Source organism: Aptenodytes patagonicus, chromosome 12 (assembly GCF_965638725.1).
Source record: "Aptenodytes patagonicus chromosome 12, bAptPat1.pri.cur, whole genome shotgun sequence".
Classification (NCBI taxonomy): domain Eukaryota; kingdom Metazoa; phylum Chordata; class Aves; order Sphenisciformes; family Spheniscidae; genus Aptenodytes; species Aptenodytes patagonicus.
The window spans coordinates 18,606,264-18,625,292 of NC_134960.1; the positions used below are offsets into that span (position 1 = coordinate 18,606,264).

General features: G+C 39.2%; 1 protein-coding gene across 2 annotated transcripts in view; it reads right to left on the bottom strand.

Moving 5' to 3' along the window:
* SLIT3 (slit guidance ligand 3) overlaps positions 1-19,029 on the bottom strand; it is a 549,687-nt gene that overhangs the window by 517,122 nt on the left and 13,536 nt on the right. For both annotated transcript variants that reach the window (XM_076349680.1, XM_076349679.1), the window contains exon 3: positions 3,904-3,975. In XM_076349680.1, the coding sequence (XP_076205795.1) occupies positions 3,904-3,975 (72 nt within the window). The remainder of the gene's footprint in view (positions 1-3,903; positions 3,976-19,029) is intronic.

Here is a 19,029-nt window from a genome sequence, read left to right on the forward strand (position 1 = left end):
AAAAAAGCTTCCCCACTTCTCTTCACATGCGCTACAAAATTGCCTTTCACAGAAGTACCAGTAACAGTTATAATTAGAGATTTTGAAAAAAAATCTGGACAGAACAACACTGTTTCTCTTGGTCACTAACAGGAAACAGATTCAAAAATTGCCTCCTGACTGCCAAGTTTGGTAAGCGTTTTTGTTCCTAAACTTTTATAACCATAACCGATATGCTCAGAAAGGTGTTGATCTAGAGGCTGATTGTTACATCCTTAGTATACCACTCTTAGTTTATGTAATGTAATTGAGATAACTGACTCCTACAGCCCATAGCAGGAACCCACTCAATGTCAACATCTTTTTTTGTCCAGCCTTTATGTTCTGCAAAGATTTCAGGCTTGCCCCAGCGCAAACCATTTGTAAGTAATCCAAAGTGGTTCAACCCCTCCAGAAATACAGCCGTGACAGCTATGTGCGACAACTGCATACAGTCCCATGGTACAACAGGGTGCAAAATGTAAGGGAAAACTCCCAGGTTTCCACTGTGTCTGACCCTGCTTTTCTTCACCCCTGAGGCTGAGACAAGGATAAGTTATAAGCAATGGAGACTGACTTCTCTTTGATTCATACTGTGCAGGAAACGACTATTCATTTACACAGCAGAAATGCTCTTTATAGGTAAAGTGGAAGCCAAGGAATAGAGATACCAATACTCCCATTTAAGCCGACCTTTTTCCTCTCTCAGTGCTGCCTTCCAGCACACACCCATTTTCTGCTTCTGTAAGACCACTCAGACGCATGGACTAATCTCTAGGCTCTCTGAACATTTTATGTGGCTTTAGCTAAAACACAGAAAGGAAGAACTTAACACACAATAAGTCTGGGCTCAGCCAAGACTAACTAGTGAAAAAGCACTATCCTTGCCTGTTCTCAACAGCCACTCCTCTGCACTCAATCCTATGAGGATGCTCAGAGGTGTTCGACTAGATAGCAGTTGAGAAGACAGACAGCAAGAGAGTATTCCACAGCTAAGATCACATATGAGGATGAAAAAAATAAAATTAAAAAAACCCCAAACATGTGAACCAGGGAGACATGTTCCTAAAAGGAGAGGGAGGAAAAACTGCGTGAGGAAAGGGAAAAAAAGATGAAGTTATACGGGATAACAGGAAAAGGTGCACAAAGGAATATTTTGCATGTATGTTGTCAGTTGGAGACTGGAAGCTTTTTTCTGTTCCACTGTTCTACCAGTTTCTGGATCACTTGTCTGTTGTCCTCATTCTGATGTCTGAAAACAGGACTAGGCTACCTTTCTAGGAACTCTGGGACAGGTTTCATGTTTCTGTGCTGCCCACTATACCCCCCGTCACACATTGAGAAAAAAAAAGAGGAAAAAATAGGGTGTCAATAATGTAGAATAGCCAGAACGATGAAGAGATCATAAAAGAAAGCAAAGAGAAAATAAGAAAAATCTGAAGGACTTCTAGAGACCAAAACTGCACAAAGTAAAAGCCACACAAAGTAAAATAAGAAAAACCGCAAACACATACCAGACGTGACAGGAACATGGAGAATAGGGAAATATGCAACAATGAACAAAAATGGGTATGTTAGCAAACAGTGAAACGGCATGTCTTGGGTTTCAGATGGTCTTCATACATTGGAAGACAAAGCCAATATAAAAATATACATTTTTTTAATAGGTATTCTCTGGTTTTATTCCTAATGACTTCTGTGGCAAACACCACACTACTCAAAGGCTGAACAAACGCTTTACATAAACCTGTAATGAACGCATAACAAAAAATTCATGTAGAGATGGTGGCAGTTGCATATTTTGCTCATTGTTAAGGTCATTCAGTATAAATGACTGCAGCGGCATTAGGCAACGTCTGACACTATAAAAAACCAACCAAACCAAAACAACTACTGACATTAATGATAGTATAGTACGTGTATTTTAATAGACTTCCAAAATGGTATTGACAGTTGGGATGGGAGCCAAGGAAATCTAAACAACTCCACAGCTAGAGATGAGAGAAACACCATAGGAACGAAAAGTCTTTCAATAGATTTGAAATGCTTTCTTTAGTACATGAAAAAGTGTTAGGGTAGCAGGAAAAAAGACTTGCCTTTTCATTGGCAGGATTCAATTAATTCATTGATTGAATTATCACTAAATAACTGTAACAGTTCAATAGTGGCAGTTTTAAGGACTTATTTTAGAAGATACTCAAAGGAAAACAACTGCAGAGGGCAATCTTATGAATTACAGAAAGGAATTTTCAGGGTGTGCTGGTGAGATTACTTGTGTGTTTCTCAACTTCTGATAGCTGTTCGTTTCAGAAGGGATCAACAGAGTGGTAAAACCAACCTGCCTCTGTCAGTGCTGGGACCAGCTCAATATTAGGCTTTTGTCTTGGTCACTAAAACTTGGAATTAAGCACAACAGTTTAGTAAAATACTGCTACTGAACTAGATGGCACGCACACACAGAATGTCGTCACTATTATGTAAATGGCACTTGATAAACAGAACTAGATAGCAATTCTTTTTTTTTTTAAAAGAAAAATTACGGGAGTTGAACTTTACCCACTGGTTACTGTTAACATAAATACCTTTCACATTTCAGAAACATTTTCAATAAAAACATCTCAGCCACTTTTTTTATCCATACAGATCTACACACATGCATGTATGATCTCCCCAATAACATACCAATGTTTCTCACTGAGAAACTTGCAAATTTGCATCGCTACAATAGCACTCAGTGCCCAAATACAAGCCCAGTGAAGGTAGAAACCAACAGTTAAATGAGAGCTCCAGAAACACTAAGAACCGAAGAGCTTAGCCTCAGCTAATTCATTACATTCAAAACTATTTTGTTTCTCTCATTTGGCTTTTTTTTCCCCCTTTCATACATGCCCAAATATTTAAACCTATATATTTGATTTCACATATAAAAATAATGCAATGAACTTAATTTCCACAAAGCAAATACTGGATCCCCACAATATTTCTGGCAGAGGTGTCAATATCTATGTCTGCTCGTATGTTGACATGAAGGGGATCTAAATTACTTGATGTAATTCAGAAAAACTGTTAGAGAAATTTCAAGGGGAAAAATTAATTCACTTTAAATAGAAAGAACCTCCAACTTTTCCTGAAAGGACTGAAACAGCTTCAAAATCTATTTCTTCTTCTTTTAATCCAAGATTATTTTCTTAAGAAAAAAAGGTCTATGTATAACTACAATAAGCATCTATGAAGTAGTCCTAATTTTCATCACTAAATTAGTAGAGGTTCATAGAAGAGAAAATAGGAAATCAGGAATGACAGATTCTGTAGACTGATATTTCCCCTTTTCATGTTCAAGGCCCATTTAGAAGTACAGTTAAGCTCTTGACTGATACTTTTAAATCAATAGACAGCACCACCTAAAATTTTTGTATTTATTACTTCATATTAGACTAAAAAAATTCACAGGTTTCCTTGTGTACAACTTCTACAGCTATCAACTATCCTTAATCAAGTTCTGCTTAATCTTCTGCAAGTGCTATTAATGGGACTGCACCTTAATGCGACCAAAATCTGAAAGTCCTATTTGCTAGTGTTTCAGTACAATTGATTTATGCATAAGTGATTGTAAAGTGGACCAAAATTTTGACCACAGTATTTATTAGGAGCCAGTGAGAAACACAAACAATTAAATAACTCTGAAACTACATACAGACTTTAGCATGGAACTAAAATTTACTGTTTCACATCACAAATTGTTCCAGTTGCCTGGTTTAAAAGAACACTAATAACTGACTAATGTGCATAAATTACTAGCATTTGATCTCTAGAATTATGGACATTCTTAGTACTAGCACTTTAAAATAGTCTTGCAAAGAAAGACAAGTTTCATGTTATACTCACAAGACACGGAGATTCTTCAGTCCTGTGAAGTCTGTCTTCGTGATTCTTGTGATATTATTTTTTTCTAGATCACTGCAGGGGAAAAAGAAACCAGCATTCAGGCACTATAACTGACATCCAAAATTCTGTTAGCAGAAAATATCTCCATCAGTGGAGCATCTAGCAGCTGCTCAAATTGTACAAACTAATGTTTCCATTAAAATCTCAAAAAGCAAGTCATCAATCTTGATGCATTTTGCCTCCTCTGAGTAGACTGCTCTCATACAAGAAGTTTCTTCCATTTCTATTTCTAGTATCGGTGCTCACTATATGCTTCTTTCTCCCTCAAGACTACAATCTTGTAAGAGGCTAAATATATTCAAGACCCAATTGGTATAATACAGCTGAAACATAGTACTCTGCCCCAAAATGAAGATCAAACTCTGGGGTTATTCTAAACCCAAGTGAGTCTAGCCTGCTGCAGAAACTTAGGCTACACAGAGCTTGAGGAGAGAACAACTTACTTTAGTGACTCCTAAGTGCGGTCCTACCCAAATGATTGGAAGATTTGCAAAATTATAGAACAGCTTATGTTTTTTTTCAAGCATTCTAATTGGGCAGCCTCCTGATCCCAGCTTTTTGGAAATGCTGTTTTTCAGAAGATACTGTTAATCAGACTGACCTGTTTCCCATGTGTGTTCACCCTTTGCCAATTCCTCCATTCTGTCTTTAAACTCTCAATTTCCTAACACCTGTTATGCGCTGACACATTTTCCTCCTGTGGTCACATACCAAGTATTATGCTCTGTATTCAAAATTAATAAATAACTGACTTCTTTTCCATGACAGGGAAAACCCACTGTAACCAGACCTTGAGCTACCCACTTTTCTGCAGCTTTTCTCTGAAGTGAGCACTCCAAAAATACAGAAGAATTTCATGTCTAAGCTTATATCTTAATAGAATAGACATCAAAATAAAACACACCAGTTTGAGACAAATTCTATTTAATTCAAAAAAGAGTCAAATTAAAAATAAAGGAATTTATAAACTAATGCTTCTTGCAAGACTGATCCTATACTTAAGGATAGCTCTCAGTACACTAACTTTGGTGCCTTTAGAATCACAACAAACCAAGAATAACTCCTTTTGTTTCCCAACGTAAAGAGTCTTTCTGTCATTTAATTTCAAAAGAGTACACCAAATACCTTCTGGTGCTATAGGTCCTGTGTTGCTGCTTTCTCTCCTCTAGACTTGCCTTTGCTAGGCAATCCTAATGTTCTTCCAGTTCAGCATGTCCATTGTTTGAGGTTTGTTTGGGATTTTTTCTGTCCAGATTGTTCTATCTGACCTATTGCTAACCTACAGGGACAAGACAAACAGCTAATCTTTCTTCCTGGTCTTCAGCCATGCCTATTTTAACATAATAAGCAATATGCAGCAAATTTACAATTAATAGAAACAGATATACTCTCCATCACGTCACCACAAATTTGTCCTGAGTGTCAGTTTCCTAGATACAAGAAGCCTTTTATGAAAAATAGATTTTCTAATATTGGAGTAGACTTTTTTCTTCCAAGTCACATTTTATGTCTACCAAAAGCTGCTAAATATCAAAAATACAAGCCTTTGGGGTAACAGTTTTCATGCCAAAAAAGCATTCAGTACTTTTCTAAAGATCATGAGATTGTAAACAATACAATCTGATAAATTTTGTTGTCTATTGCCATGGAATGAAAACAATCCAATATGAAAAACTAGCCATGAGGCTAGACATTTTTTTTCTAAAAGAAAATGTAAGACCACAAATCCACAGCAGGAAGTAGAGGCTTTTCCTATGCAATTAAGTTTTACAATGGTTCCTGCCTCTTTTGTATTTCGAAGGTTCCATTTCTCTCCCATTTCTAGTAAAATTCAACAACAAAAAGCAAGATTACAGAATTATTTTTAAGTACATTTGGCAATCATCTGACACCTGCACAAACCTTGACCCTGAAATAATATCTGAAAATCAGATGGGTGTTCCTAAGTGCTGTTTCAAGTTGATTATTTCTCTAGTTACAAAAAAGAATTTAAGGAAGGGATAGAAGTCAGAACTTCCAGGAATGCCTCGACTATCACATTTGTACTCTGAAAAATGCTGCATAGATGGCTGTCTAGGATGGCTTCTAAGCACCTAGCAAGTAATACTGCAAACAAAATGCAAAAGCTCTTGAAGTGTTGAGAACAGTTTGATCATTTGTAATCATTCATATACCATCCTATGGGGGGGAAAAGTGCTCCTGGCTGGCACAACTTCCAGTAATTTTCTATCCTACATGCAGTTCCGTACAAGCCTTCCGGTATGGCTACTACTTAAGCCACTCTTTTTTCACCTTGCATGAGATCCTATTAGTAGGATAGAACTACTACTAAGAAATACATGAGTGTTCAAGCATAAATGATTATTGAATCAAGCTCATATTTTTCTGCCAACATGAAGTAATACTCTTCTAAGGCATTAAATGAAAAGCAATTGTCATGGTAACAAATTTCATTTTTCCAGTGTGAACCATGTTGTCAAATAAAGGCAGTTACATATTTTGAAGTTTAAGCTTGTTAAAAGGTACATTTTCAATATTCAGAGAAGAAACAGGACTGATTGTTTAGTATATCTACTAACTTCCCCAAATGCTTCTAACCATGAAAATAAAGAGTTTTTTCGTAATATGAACACTATCTTGCACTTACCAAAAATGTAAATATTTAGATGAGTATAGGTAATTGTATTCATTCATCTGAGGAAATAACTCTTCATATTCCTAAACGTACATAATTGTTTTCTCACGTGTTCCCTAAATCTCAGATGCAAACCGATATGGAATTAAGCTCCTTTTAATGTCATTTTAACACGCTGATGCATTCACTTACTGGAATTGAAAAGCTAAAAAAAAAAAACCCAAACCCAAAAACAAGAAAACCCAACAACACAAAGAACTAAAGTCAATACAGTATGAGCCACTCCATAACTGAGGGGAGTCTGGTACTTCGAAGTCTGCAATGACAATGATTAAGTTCACAGTTCATACTGACAAAAACCCCAGCCTATATGTCTACAAGATTTGTGCCAGGGACAAACCAGCTACAGTTTAAGATCTCCATCTTTTCCACAGAAACTTAATTTGCCATAGAAAACAGGAAAGAACAGATTAAGGACTATTTAAAAAAAAAAAAAAAAAAAAAAACAAAACAAAAAACCCACACACCTAAAATTCAGACCAATAATTCCACACATTATCCATAATGAGAATTTCTTACTGAATTCTACCATTAAAAATAGAAGCCATATAGGCATAGAATACATAATGGGTTTTGCATATCTTTTTCAAGCATTTGCATCAATCTTGTAGTGAATCCTTCTAAGGTATAAGCAAGACATTAACAGGATTGAAGCAGTATGAGAGATACACTAGAGTGCAGAAGTGTTTTATAATATTGAAATCCATTTCTGATGGTTATTGATAAGTGTCAAAATAATACTAATAAAATTCTTGAGTCATAAAATGATTTAAAAACAGACAGAATAAACATTTAAGAGTTAGTTTACGCATCTTAGCACAGGACATACTTAAATAATAGAAGAAACATTCTCCTGTCAGTAAACCACTTTCTTTAGCACAGATGGGAACTAAGGATAACGATAAGGAGATGAAGGGAAAAAAAATCACTACATTTTGGCTATATGAACAAGGAAGACAGTATCCTTGCTTGGCTTATGTCAACTATATTTAGAAAAGGTCCATTAAAGAAAAAAAACACAAAACAACTACAGGGTACTTTCATGGCATGTACCAGCCATGCTCTTCCATTTGCGTTTATCCTGTTGATTAAATCGTGCTTTTCTCCAGGAATGCCTTTGAATCACTGCCTACATTTTTCAGATTTTCCAGCTTAATTTCCTCTTCTGTTCTCAGTTCAGTTCTTCCACCCTGGTGCATTATTAACTACTCACTGGTGTGCCAGGGTGACCTGATTGCAAGAAGCATTGGAAAGAATTAAGTCTGGAGTAAGCAACGCATAAATAGCTTGTGTTTTACTTGCATGATGTTTCCCATCTGCTTTTCATGTCATTCCTTCAGTTTTCCCTTGCCTGTATCTCAGAAAAGGTCTAGCAAAGCACAGCATTAAGCCGGTCAGAATTCTCCAAGGCAGATGGGAGTCAGCTAAGGTATACGGGGCAACACAGTGTCATTGGCCCGTCTTTTTGTCCATTTCGATAAGACTTAATTCTCAGCACAGCTTTACTCAGCTTGAACAGGTACATGTAGAACTGCATTCCTGTCAAATACATAGCAATCTCTCCACCGCACCACCCCTCCTGCCCGGTCTGAGACACCAATCCCACACATCAGCTCTATTCCTCTAGACTTTCAGCCTCCAGAACACTCCTGCTATTCAACATTCTTCCCCTGGTGAAATCTGCAGTTCCCTATTCTGAAAAAGACTTTAACGTTCCTTGATCAATACATATCTTGAGATTGCTTTTTCCTCTACTCCTGCAGATTGGCACAGCCTACATTGTATACGTAATACCAGTCATTCTATTAATCCCTTCTAAAGGTTAATATCTAAGTCGAAGGTTTCCATTTCTGTAAGTAAAATTACTTGGACAATGTTCTAACTTTAAGAGACCTGTTCTTCATGAAGTTCACTTTCTTTAATCCATGTAGGATTTAATTGATAACTGCCGCCTCTGTTCTAAAAAGAAGTATTTACCTTCTGAACATTTGTCTGTTCCAGCATGCTCTCCCTCAAGGCTTATCTGCCATTTGAAGAAAAACAGACTAAAACCCTGATGAACTACTATGTAACACTTCCTCCTCCTGTTCGCACTAGGCCTAACACTGCTGCAAAGCAGCAGATTGCCACAGGTCAACTGCCATTAGTCAATTAAACTTTGTGACTGCGAAGTTACTGAACTAATGCAGACGTTAGTGGTTTACAGCTGGTATTTGTGGGCAACATAATATTTTATGTTTCCTTTATAAAGTTTGGCAGCTGATTATGGGCTCACTAGTGGGTTTCAACTACAAAAAGCTAAACCTTAACATCTAATCTTGGTTGGCTTTCAAACACATCAGCGTTCATAAGAACTATTGGAAGCAAACACAACTTTGAAAAGAAATCATCTGGGTCAAAGACATGAGGAAAAATTATACTGCAAAGGTGAATTTAATTTATATTTAATTTCAACATATACCTACGTGCAGATACATTCATTCTACACAGAATTCTTATTGTGCAGAATTCCTGCATTTTGTATAGTATGCGGGGCCAAGTGGATCTTAGATCTTACTCAACACATCTCTCTCACTCCACATGTACACAAGCCCAGCTACTACTCTTTGTCATTTCATGTACAGATAATATTATCCCATCGTTTAAGAACATCTAAGAAAACTCCATTAAGGAATACAGGTCTCTTCTGGTGTGTCAGCAGCAAAGTTGCTACCACTCACTTAAAAAGAAACTGAAACTGTCATCTAAACCAGTTTAAGTAAAGCTTTTGGTATTAGGTCTCTCTTGTCAATCTGTTTTTCTTTTTAGCATAAAACATGTTAAGGACAATGCAGGTGTAGTGGCAGTTTAAGAAAACAGACATGGAAGGAATTATTTCAGTGGGAATAGAAACATGAATTGGACTAGAACGGTACAAGACATCATGTAAGTGAGTGCAGATGAACTATTAAAGTGATCTTTACTCATAAACATGTCCTGCTATGTTCTAATAGCAATTTAATTCTGTACATATTTTGTAGACGTTGAAGGTTCAGCCACACAATGTACACGCTTACTACAAACAGGGATGTTTGGAGCAACAGGAGCAAATCCTGCTTCATAGCAAGAATTCCTCTGAATTGCTTCATCTTTCATTCTTCTCTAAAGACAATCTAGTGAACTCAAGACAGACTTTTAAATGTTTTAAAGCATTGCCACCATTCTCTGAAGCATGCCATTATGCAGCTTCAAACAGCACTATGCGTGCACAGATCTCCTCTGTTACATTACTTACATTTCAATTGATAATTATTCTGCTTAGCCAGTCAACTCTTCCAAAACATCCGGACACTGTTCTTCTCAATCCCCACCCTCTTCCTTGGACTGTATAAAGTTTATGACTTGAAGTAAATCCACTTGCTACTTAGCACTACATGCCTCTGTCTTCTAGACTCACATACCTTAGCAAATATACACACTCATCTTAGACAGCTCTGAGCCTATACTTCTTTAATATACAAGATCAGAATTGAGTTTGACAACACATCACCACCACATATAAACATTACAACTCTTACAAAAGAGCCAATAAAAAAGGCAACCAAATGCTGAAGTCTTGCAACCATCTTCAAATCAATAATTCAATACTTACATATAAATAAAAAATCCTTATACAAAATTCAAATCCTTTTATATACAAGGATGCAAAAATTCAAACCAACACTACTAGATTGTAGCAAGTTCCCATTACTCGGATGTCATTTTGCTACCTGCTGAACCACTTATACATTGTAGTCTCCAAGATAATCCTAAATTTGGGCTTTCATCATACTGGTGAGTCTTGAACATACCCAGGTGAATCCCTGACTTAATTCCTCAACTCTTCCAAGACAACAGGTTTTTTTAAATCAGCTGCCCATTTTGGAGCTAGCTCTAGTTGCCTAGTTATGCTTTTCTAGGCACACAGAAGCCAAAGTCAAAAGCCTTACTAAAGCGTAAAACCCAGTTAGCTCTCAGTACAACTCCCTAATGGTTTTGTTTGTTTTTTTAAGCCTGTGAGGTATGGGCACTGTACAAGTTCACAGGCACACAAAAGACTCTCGGCCTGATGGTCTTACTGCAAGTGGCGTATTTGCTTTAACCCAAGCTTCTACTTAACGCATTTTTTTAAGTTACAATTTTTTCTCATCTGGAAAACCACCAGACTCGAGGCCTAACCCTGTTAGCTTTTGGTCAGAAAAACTGCTTAAATTTATTTTTCTTTCTAGAAGAAACAATTCTTTCATTTGGTTAAAGCCATTTACTGTCAGTAAGTGTTCTAGAGCAACAAAGTTTTCCTCCCTTTTAGAGGACTCTCAGGTGCCAATCTGGCAAACACAGTGGCATTCCTAACAACAAAACTGAAGATCACCTCTGATGCCCAGTAATTTTATGGCAGTAGCTGATTTTGCATCTCAATGGCAAACACAAATCCTAGATAGGCAGTATTTAGGAAAATATTTATTAATCCATTTGTCTTTAACCTAGGAAGACATTACATGAAATGAAAATACATACAAAGTGAAAATAACCTGCTATCTAAGGAGAAAGGAATCTAGAGCACCAGTTGCAACTTCATTCAAGTCCTCAGATGTTTGTTCATTTATATTAATAAAGAATTCAATAAGAGCAGTAGAGAAACTGCATACTGTATTTAAGAAAAATTAACTGCCATACACTTCAAAAGACAGCTCTTACCCAAGTTACACAGCACTAGGATTCTTTATAGAATCATAGAATAGTTTGGGTTGGAAGGGACCTCTAAAGTTCATCTAGGCCAACCCCCCTGCAACAAGCAGGGACATCTTCAACTAGATCAGGTTGCTCAGAGCCCCGTCCAGCCTGACCTGGAATGTTGCCAGGGATGGGGCATCCACCACCTCTCTGGGCAACCTGGGCCAGTGCTTCACCACCCTCAGCGTAAAAAATTTCTTCCTAATATCTAGTCTAAATCTACCCCCCTTTAGTTTAAAGCCATTCCCCCTTGTCCTGTCACAACAGGCCCTGCTAAAATGTCTGCCCCCATTTTTTTATAAGCCCCTTTTAAGTACTGATAGGCTGCAAGAAGGTCTCCCCAAAGCCTTCTCTTCTCCAGGCTGAACAACCCCAACTCCCTCAGCCTTTCTTCGCAGGAGAGGTGTTCCATCCCCCGATCATTGTCATGGCCCTCTTCTGGACCCGCTCCAACAGGTCCGTGTCTTTCCTGTGCTGAGGGCTCCAGAGCTGGACGCAGTACTCCACGTGGGGTCTCACCAGAGCAGAGTAGAGGGGCAGAATCACCTCCCTCGACCTGCTGGCCACGCTGCTTTGGATGCAGCCCAGGATACGGTTGGCCTTCCGGGCTGCGAGCGCACAGTGCTGGCTCATGTCCAGCTTTTCACCCACCAGTACCCCCAAGTCCTTCTCGGCAGGGCTGCTCTCAGTCCCTTCATCCCCCAGCCTGTAGTGATACCGGGGGTTGCCCCAGCCCAGGTGCAGGACCTTGCACTTCGCCTTGTTGAACCTCATGATGTTCACACAGGCCCACTTCCCGAGCTTGTCCAGGTCCCTCTGGATGGCATCCCGTCCCTCTGGCGTGTCGACCGCACCACTCAGCTTGGTGTCATCTGCAAACTTGCTGAGGGCGCACTCGATCCCACCGTCTATGTCATTGATGAAGATACTACACAGTACCGGTCCAGTACGGACCCCTGCGGGACGCCACTCATCAGTCTCCATCTGGACATTGAGCTGTTGACCACTACCCTCTGGATGCGACCATCTAACCAGTTCCTCACCCACCGGACAGTCCACCCATCAAATCCGTACCTCTCCAGTTGAGAGAGAAGGATGTTGTGGGGGACCATGTCAAAGGCCTTACAGAGGTCCAGACAGACGACATCTGTAGCCCTTCCCACGTCCACTGATGTAGTCACTCCATCATAGAAGGCCACTAGGTTAGTCAGGCAGGACTTGCCCTTGGTGAAGCCATGCTGGCTGCCTCGAATCATCTCCCTGTCCTCCATGTGCCTTAGCATAGCTTCCAGGAGGATCTGCTCCATGATCTTCCCAGGCACAGGGGTGAGATTGACTGGCCTGTAGTTCCCTGGGTATTCCTTTTTTCCCCTTTTTAAAAATGGGGGTTATGTTTCCCCTTTTCCAGTCAGTGGGAACTTCACCGGACTGCCACAACTTCTCAAATATGATGGATTGTGGCTTAGCAACTTCATCCGCCAGTTCCTTCAGGACTCATGGATGGATCTCATCAGGTCCCATTGATGGGACCCGACTTCCTGTCCAACTGCTTCATAAGGTAGGTATGTATTTCTAGTCATAGAACCTCAAACACAAAATTTAGTTTCTGTTCCTGCTAAGTTTTCAAAGTGGCTACCACGTACCAGCTCAAAGCTATACACATTCATGTCACACGTGTGACAAACAAATCAGCATAAAACCCAATACTCTGAAAAGAACCTTGATTAAACCAACACCCCACGTAATCTACAGGGAAGATGCATTTCTCTTCATCTCATTTTTTGGTATTTCCCAACAAGGGATGCATAAAATTTGTCTCTCACAGAACAATGCACTTAGGAATTAACAAAAATCTCTCTTGTCCCCTAAAAACCAAACAGGTCAGGGTCCAACATATCATCTAGAACTTGTATCAAAGCAAACCTCCGCTAGGGCACAATTCACGGAACTTCTGAAAGTTCTTGAAGAACAGAAGAAAAATAAATTTCCCCACAAATTTAAGAGCAACTGTTTTGAGGATATAACACACATTCTTTGTTATGATTAATTTGTAATACATTCCAAAGGATTTGTTTTAAATGATAAATCAAGTTGGCAGTAACATTCTAAATATGGGAGCTAAAATTCAAGTGATAACAATTGAATCTGGATTCCTGAATCTAAAGAGTTACCGATACTTTTCATTAGCCCAATTCCACCAAATAACTCAAGCAGCACACATTCTTAGGAAACAAGGCTTTTATTGTTTTGCCATTACACTGCTAAAGGACTTTGTCGATCCAAACCACCTGCTAGAATGACAGCTGAGTCATCCCTTTAATATTTTCCTGTTTGGTTTGTTTTCCCAACCCCCAAACACTATGCAAGGTAACCATAAACACACACCTGAACTGGAGGAAACATGCGTTTTCCCAGGTCAGTTAACCATTCACTTGGCTACCTACTGCACTCTAGAAGCTTAAAGCCACAAGGAATACCTTCTTGATTTTTATGAAAACTACCTGCAGGGTTGGAGGCAAAAGGCTAAAGCCCTCCTCTCTTTACGAGTACTTTTGTTCTCAGTTTGGGAACATGCTAACAACCATACCCATTAAAAAGGAGAAAAATCCACTCCCATGCGCGAATGTATCCATAGAGTAGCTTTTGGCTCCCCTTTGCAGTCTTTACACACCCAGTATCTGTTTTGTTATTTTAACCATTTTCCAAGATTTCTGCTATGGAGTTAATTTGTCTTTAACGGGTATGGACTGCCACTGGCCTCTTAACCTTAAATGACTATAATTCCCTATAGAAAGCGCTTGGCAATTCTCTTATGCCTTCAATCCAAGAACTTCAAAGTTACTATGATAAACTACTCAATTATAACACTACCCTAAAACCCTCTGGCAGCACAATCTGCATATCCTCAGCTTTAACATATTTCCATCTGAACTTTTGCAATGCAGGAAATAAAGTCCTGGGACTGGATTTTATGAAATACACAAATTCCATTAGTTTCCAAATCACTTGGGCAAGTATGAACATCACTTGTAAAGAAAAAGACAAAAAACTTCAAAATCATGTTCAGCTGAAGTAATTCCATTTAAAAAAAAAAAAAAGATGGTACATTCAATCTCTATATAAGTCTTTAAGATATTTTTTCTTCTTAAAACAGTTGACTTTGTAAAGGAGCATAAGGGTTGGTTTTTTGGGGGTTTTTTTTGGTTTTTTTTTTTTTTTTAATACTGACTTCTAGGAAGACTGGTACTTTCTAAACAGTTCACATCATCTAGTTCAATAGGAAAAAAAAAGTGAAGTCCTTCACTTAGGAGAAAATAAGCCCATGTAACAATTACAGGTGGGGCACTGACTGACCAGGGAGTTGCTTTGCAGAAAAGGATCTTGGAGTCCCACTGGGCCACAAAACATCAGCAGTGTGCCCTTGCAGCAGTGAAGGCCACCCTTGACTAGACTGAACTAGCAGGAGTGTACCAGAAGGGTTTAAGAATTTGAAACTTATATTCAGGATTTGTGACAGTTCATCTGCAATACTGTATCCAGCTTCAGGCTCTCCAGTACAAGAAAGGCATTGATACATTGGAGAGTGAAGTAAAGGGCCACTGAGACTACCAGGAAGCTGTAGCATATGACATACCAACAGAGGCTGAGAGCGCTGGGCTTGAACTTAAATAAAAGGTTAAGGGGAGATCTTACTGCAGTCTGTAACTACCTAGTAGGTAAGAGAATATAGACCCCCTTCTCTAATATGCAGTAAGATCAGGTCGTATGTGGAGGAACATTAGTAGAGAAAAAACAAGCCCTGCCACAACCACCAGTTCTTGAAAGGATTCAGAAATATTCTGCATAGCTTCAGTAACGAGTACTGCGCAGAGTGTATTAACACAGTAATATTGGGATTCAGTAATTTTGATATTGCTTGCTATCCATGTTAAACCAGAATAACAATCAACTTACAATCCAACATTTAATAATTTTTGCTGTTGTTGGATAGCATCACATGTATGACACTGGATAGTTTCAGGCTCCAGAATAATTTAAATAGTAATTAAATAGCCACACAATAGCTGGAATGTACAAATTCTGTGCTGCAGTCCATCATGCTTTTGTAACACACCTACATGATACAGCTTTTAATTCAAAAAAATTAGATCTTTCCTTCTGATTACAGAAGGCTTTCAGGTATGACTCAGACCATTTTCTTTCTGTCTGAACAATGAGAAAACTGATCTCGGAGGTTAAGTGCCCTAATTTTGTGAATAAGCTATCCATTCTTAAGCCCTTTACAGTAGTGCTTGGTTAATAACACACATTAAGTGCCCAAATGATCTGGAACTGCTTTGCAGGCAACACACTTCTGTCTTCGTCCTTATAGAAATAAGAAAAATGACTTGGCAAACTATAGGTGTTAAAAAACACCAAGAAAAAACTACCTTTTGCAACTTGTGCAGTGGCTGAATTCCCCATTAAGCAGATTACTGTTGAAAGTCGTACCTGAGACCTGCAGAAAGCAGCATAATGGACTGAGTAATTCAAGTGCTCTGTTTGTTCCAAGGAAATACATGTTTATCCCAGCCTGCAGGAACTCCTGACTAATTATTATAGTTTGCAGATTTTACTATGTATAAAGGAAATGTTATGCTCGTGGACTAGTGTTCTAACAGTAGTACATTTTACATTCCCATGCCCTTCACCTTTGTCCCCAAAGTTTTGTATTTACCCTTGATGTGCTACAGAGCTCACTTGGTAGTGTTATCTGTGCCCTTGCAAAAGATAAAGAGATCCTGCGGGAAAAATAAAACAGGTCGAGAGGTTGTACTGGCACTACCTCATGTGCCAGTACACAAATACAAAGCTTATTAAACAAGCAGGAAAATCTAATGTTTTGACTACAGATGCAGAAATATAACACCATTGGAATAACTAACATGGTGGGATAGCTCTTGTAGTCACATGTATGTTTGGTGATAGTTGAATACAGGGTTCTCGGTAAAGACAGGCAAGGAAGAGGAGGAGGAGAGGCTGCCCTTCATGCGGAGGAACAGCTCAAATGTCTGGAGTTCCTTTATGGACTGAGTGAGAGTCCCATTGAGTGTGCAGGTCTGGATCAGAGGAGAGATCAGTGAAGGTGACGTGATGGTAGGAGTTTGTTACCAACCACCCACTCAGGGTGAAGGAGGGAACAACACTCCTCTTTAAGCAATGGGAGGAAGTGTCCAGATCACAGACCCTGGTTCTTATGGGGAGATTCAAGCTCCCTGACATTTGCTGGAAAGGCAGCACAGGGGCAGGCAAACAAGTCAGGAGGTTTCCAGAGGGTGTCAGACATAGCTTCCTAAAATAGATGCTAGATGGGCCAACCATGGGTCAAGTTTTCCTGATCTGCTACTCATAAATGATGAAGTGGTTAGGGGTGAGATACTCAGCAGAATCCTTGGCTTTAAGCGATCATGAAACAATGACATTCAAAACGTTGACGGGTGTGAGGAGGGTAAGTAGCAGAGCATAGACCCTGGACTTCAGGAGAGCAGAATTCAGTTTTGCAGAATTCTGAAATTTTTCAGAATTCAGGGGATTGATGTGGGACATCCTGTGGGAAGCAGCCTAGAATAACCTTAGCACAAGAACGCTCCATCCAGATACTGAGGAAAATGAGCAGGTCTATCAGAATACCACCTTGGCTAAACAGGCATCTCATGACTGAGCTCCAGTGCAGAAGAGAGGGTATGGTTCACAGGAATACAGAAACATAGCCCAAATATTAAGTGATGGTATTAGGAAAGTCAAAGCTCAGCTAGAGTTCAAACTGGCAAGGGTCATCAAGAAAAGCTTCTAGCAGTACATTAGCTATAAAAGAATAAGGAAGACATGATGATTTAGTGACAGACTGAGGTGCTCTATGACTTCTTTGCATTGTCTTCACTGACAGAGTCTCTCAAGTCTTTGCGTCTAAAGACGAGGTTCAAGGACGAGAGGAACAGCCAATAGTGGCAGAGGATCAGGTCAAGCATCTCTTAAGAAATCCTGACCTGTACAAGCCTGTGGGAACAGACAGGATGCATCTGTTGGTGCAGAGAGATCTGGCTGATAAAGTGCAGCCTTGCTGTGACATCTCCGATACAGGTAAATACTACATTTGTCTTCAAAAAAGTTGAAGAGAATGATATAGCGAAGTGCAGGCTCGTCAGCATCAGCCTCATCTTGGTCCCTGGAAAAGTCAGTGCAAATACTATTGGAAGCAATTTCTGGGCACACAGAAGAGAAGATGACTGAAAACAGCCAACAGATTTGCCAAAGTTAAATCATGCTTGACCAACCTGACTACCTTCTATGCTGAAACAACATCTGTGGATCAAGGGAGAACAGTGTCTTTCTCAACTATATGGGCAATACTGTGTCCAGTTTGGGGCCCCTCAGTCCAAGAAAGATGCTAATAAACTTGAGCAAGTCCAGTAAAATACCACTGAAATGATCAAGGACTTGACTACATGAGATGAGTCTGAGGAACCTTAGCTTGTTCAGTCTGGAGAAGGGCAGGCTTTGGGTGACTGAAGAGCAGTCTTCCAATACCTACAGAGGGATTACTCTGAAAATGGAGCAAGGCTTTTTACTGAGGTACGCAGCAAAAGAGATACAATGATCATAAATGGAAATAGGGGAGATTCTGGCTGTTTATAAAAAAAATCCTTGTTACTATTAGGACAGTCAAGCTATGGAACAGGTTGCATAAGGGTGCTGTGGTTTTCCAGACCCAACTGGACAAATCCCTGTGTAACCTGCTATGAATTCTATTTTGACCCTGCTTTGAGCAGAGGCTGGACTAGGAGACCTCCTGAAGTCCCTTCCAACCTTAAAGATTCTATGATTCTACATTCGTCTACAAAGAAAAGGGTAAAACATTTGTTAGTTGGTTTTTGTTTTGGGGGGAGGTGAGGGGTTAGTAGAAAGCTTTACATCTGAAGCACAAAGAAAACTATAGAAAATACTTTAAAATACAGTTGCTACAGAAACATGATTTAATATGAAGAAGCCAGGATGTGCACATTACAAAGAGAAAGAAGTACAGTACTGTGTCATATTAGCTCAAGCATCATTTTCATTCATATAAAAAAACCCCAAGGTTAACAGCTACATATACAAAAACTTCATTTTTTACTTATTTCTTTTCAGTTCCTGATTTTATTTAACCATTCCTACTTAACTCCTTTAACGGTAGCTCATCTTTCATATCCAACATGCACCAGCTGGTTTTATGGACATTAGGGGGTTACATCAGCCCAGTGCTATTCCAACAAAGACCAGGCAGTTATTCAGGTAGAAATCAGTCAACATCAGATATTCTTTGGGCCATATTTTCACTCAACTATCAAACAGACAATCTCATCAGGATATGTGGTTTGGCTAACCTTCAGGAGCTCTATCCCTTCCAAGAAGCACCACACTGAGTGTACATGTCTACCATAGCCACTAAGGAGCAGATTAAGCCAATATCTCATCAGATATATCACAACAGATATGTGCCTGCACTTCAATCTTCGTCATTTTTGGACTTTAAAGGTTACCCAAATGAATTCACATTCACTATCTCAAACAGGAATACCTTGTAAATCAATGTAAAATAT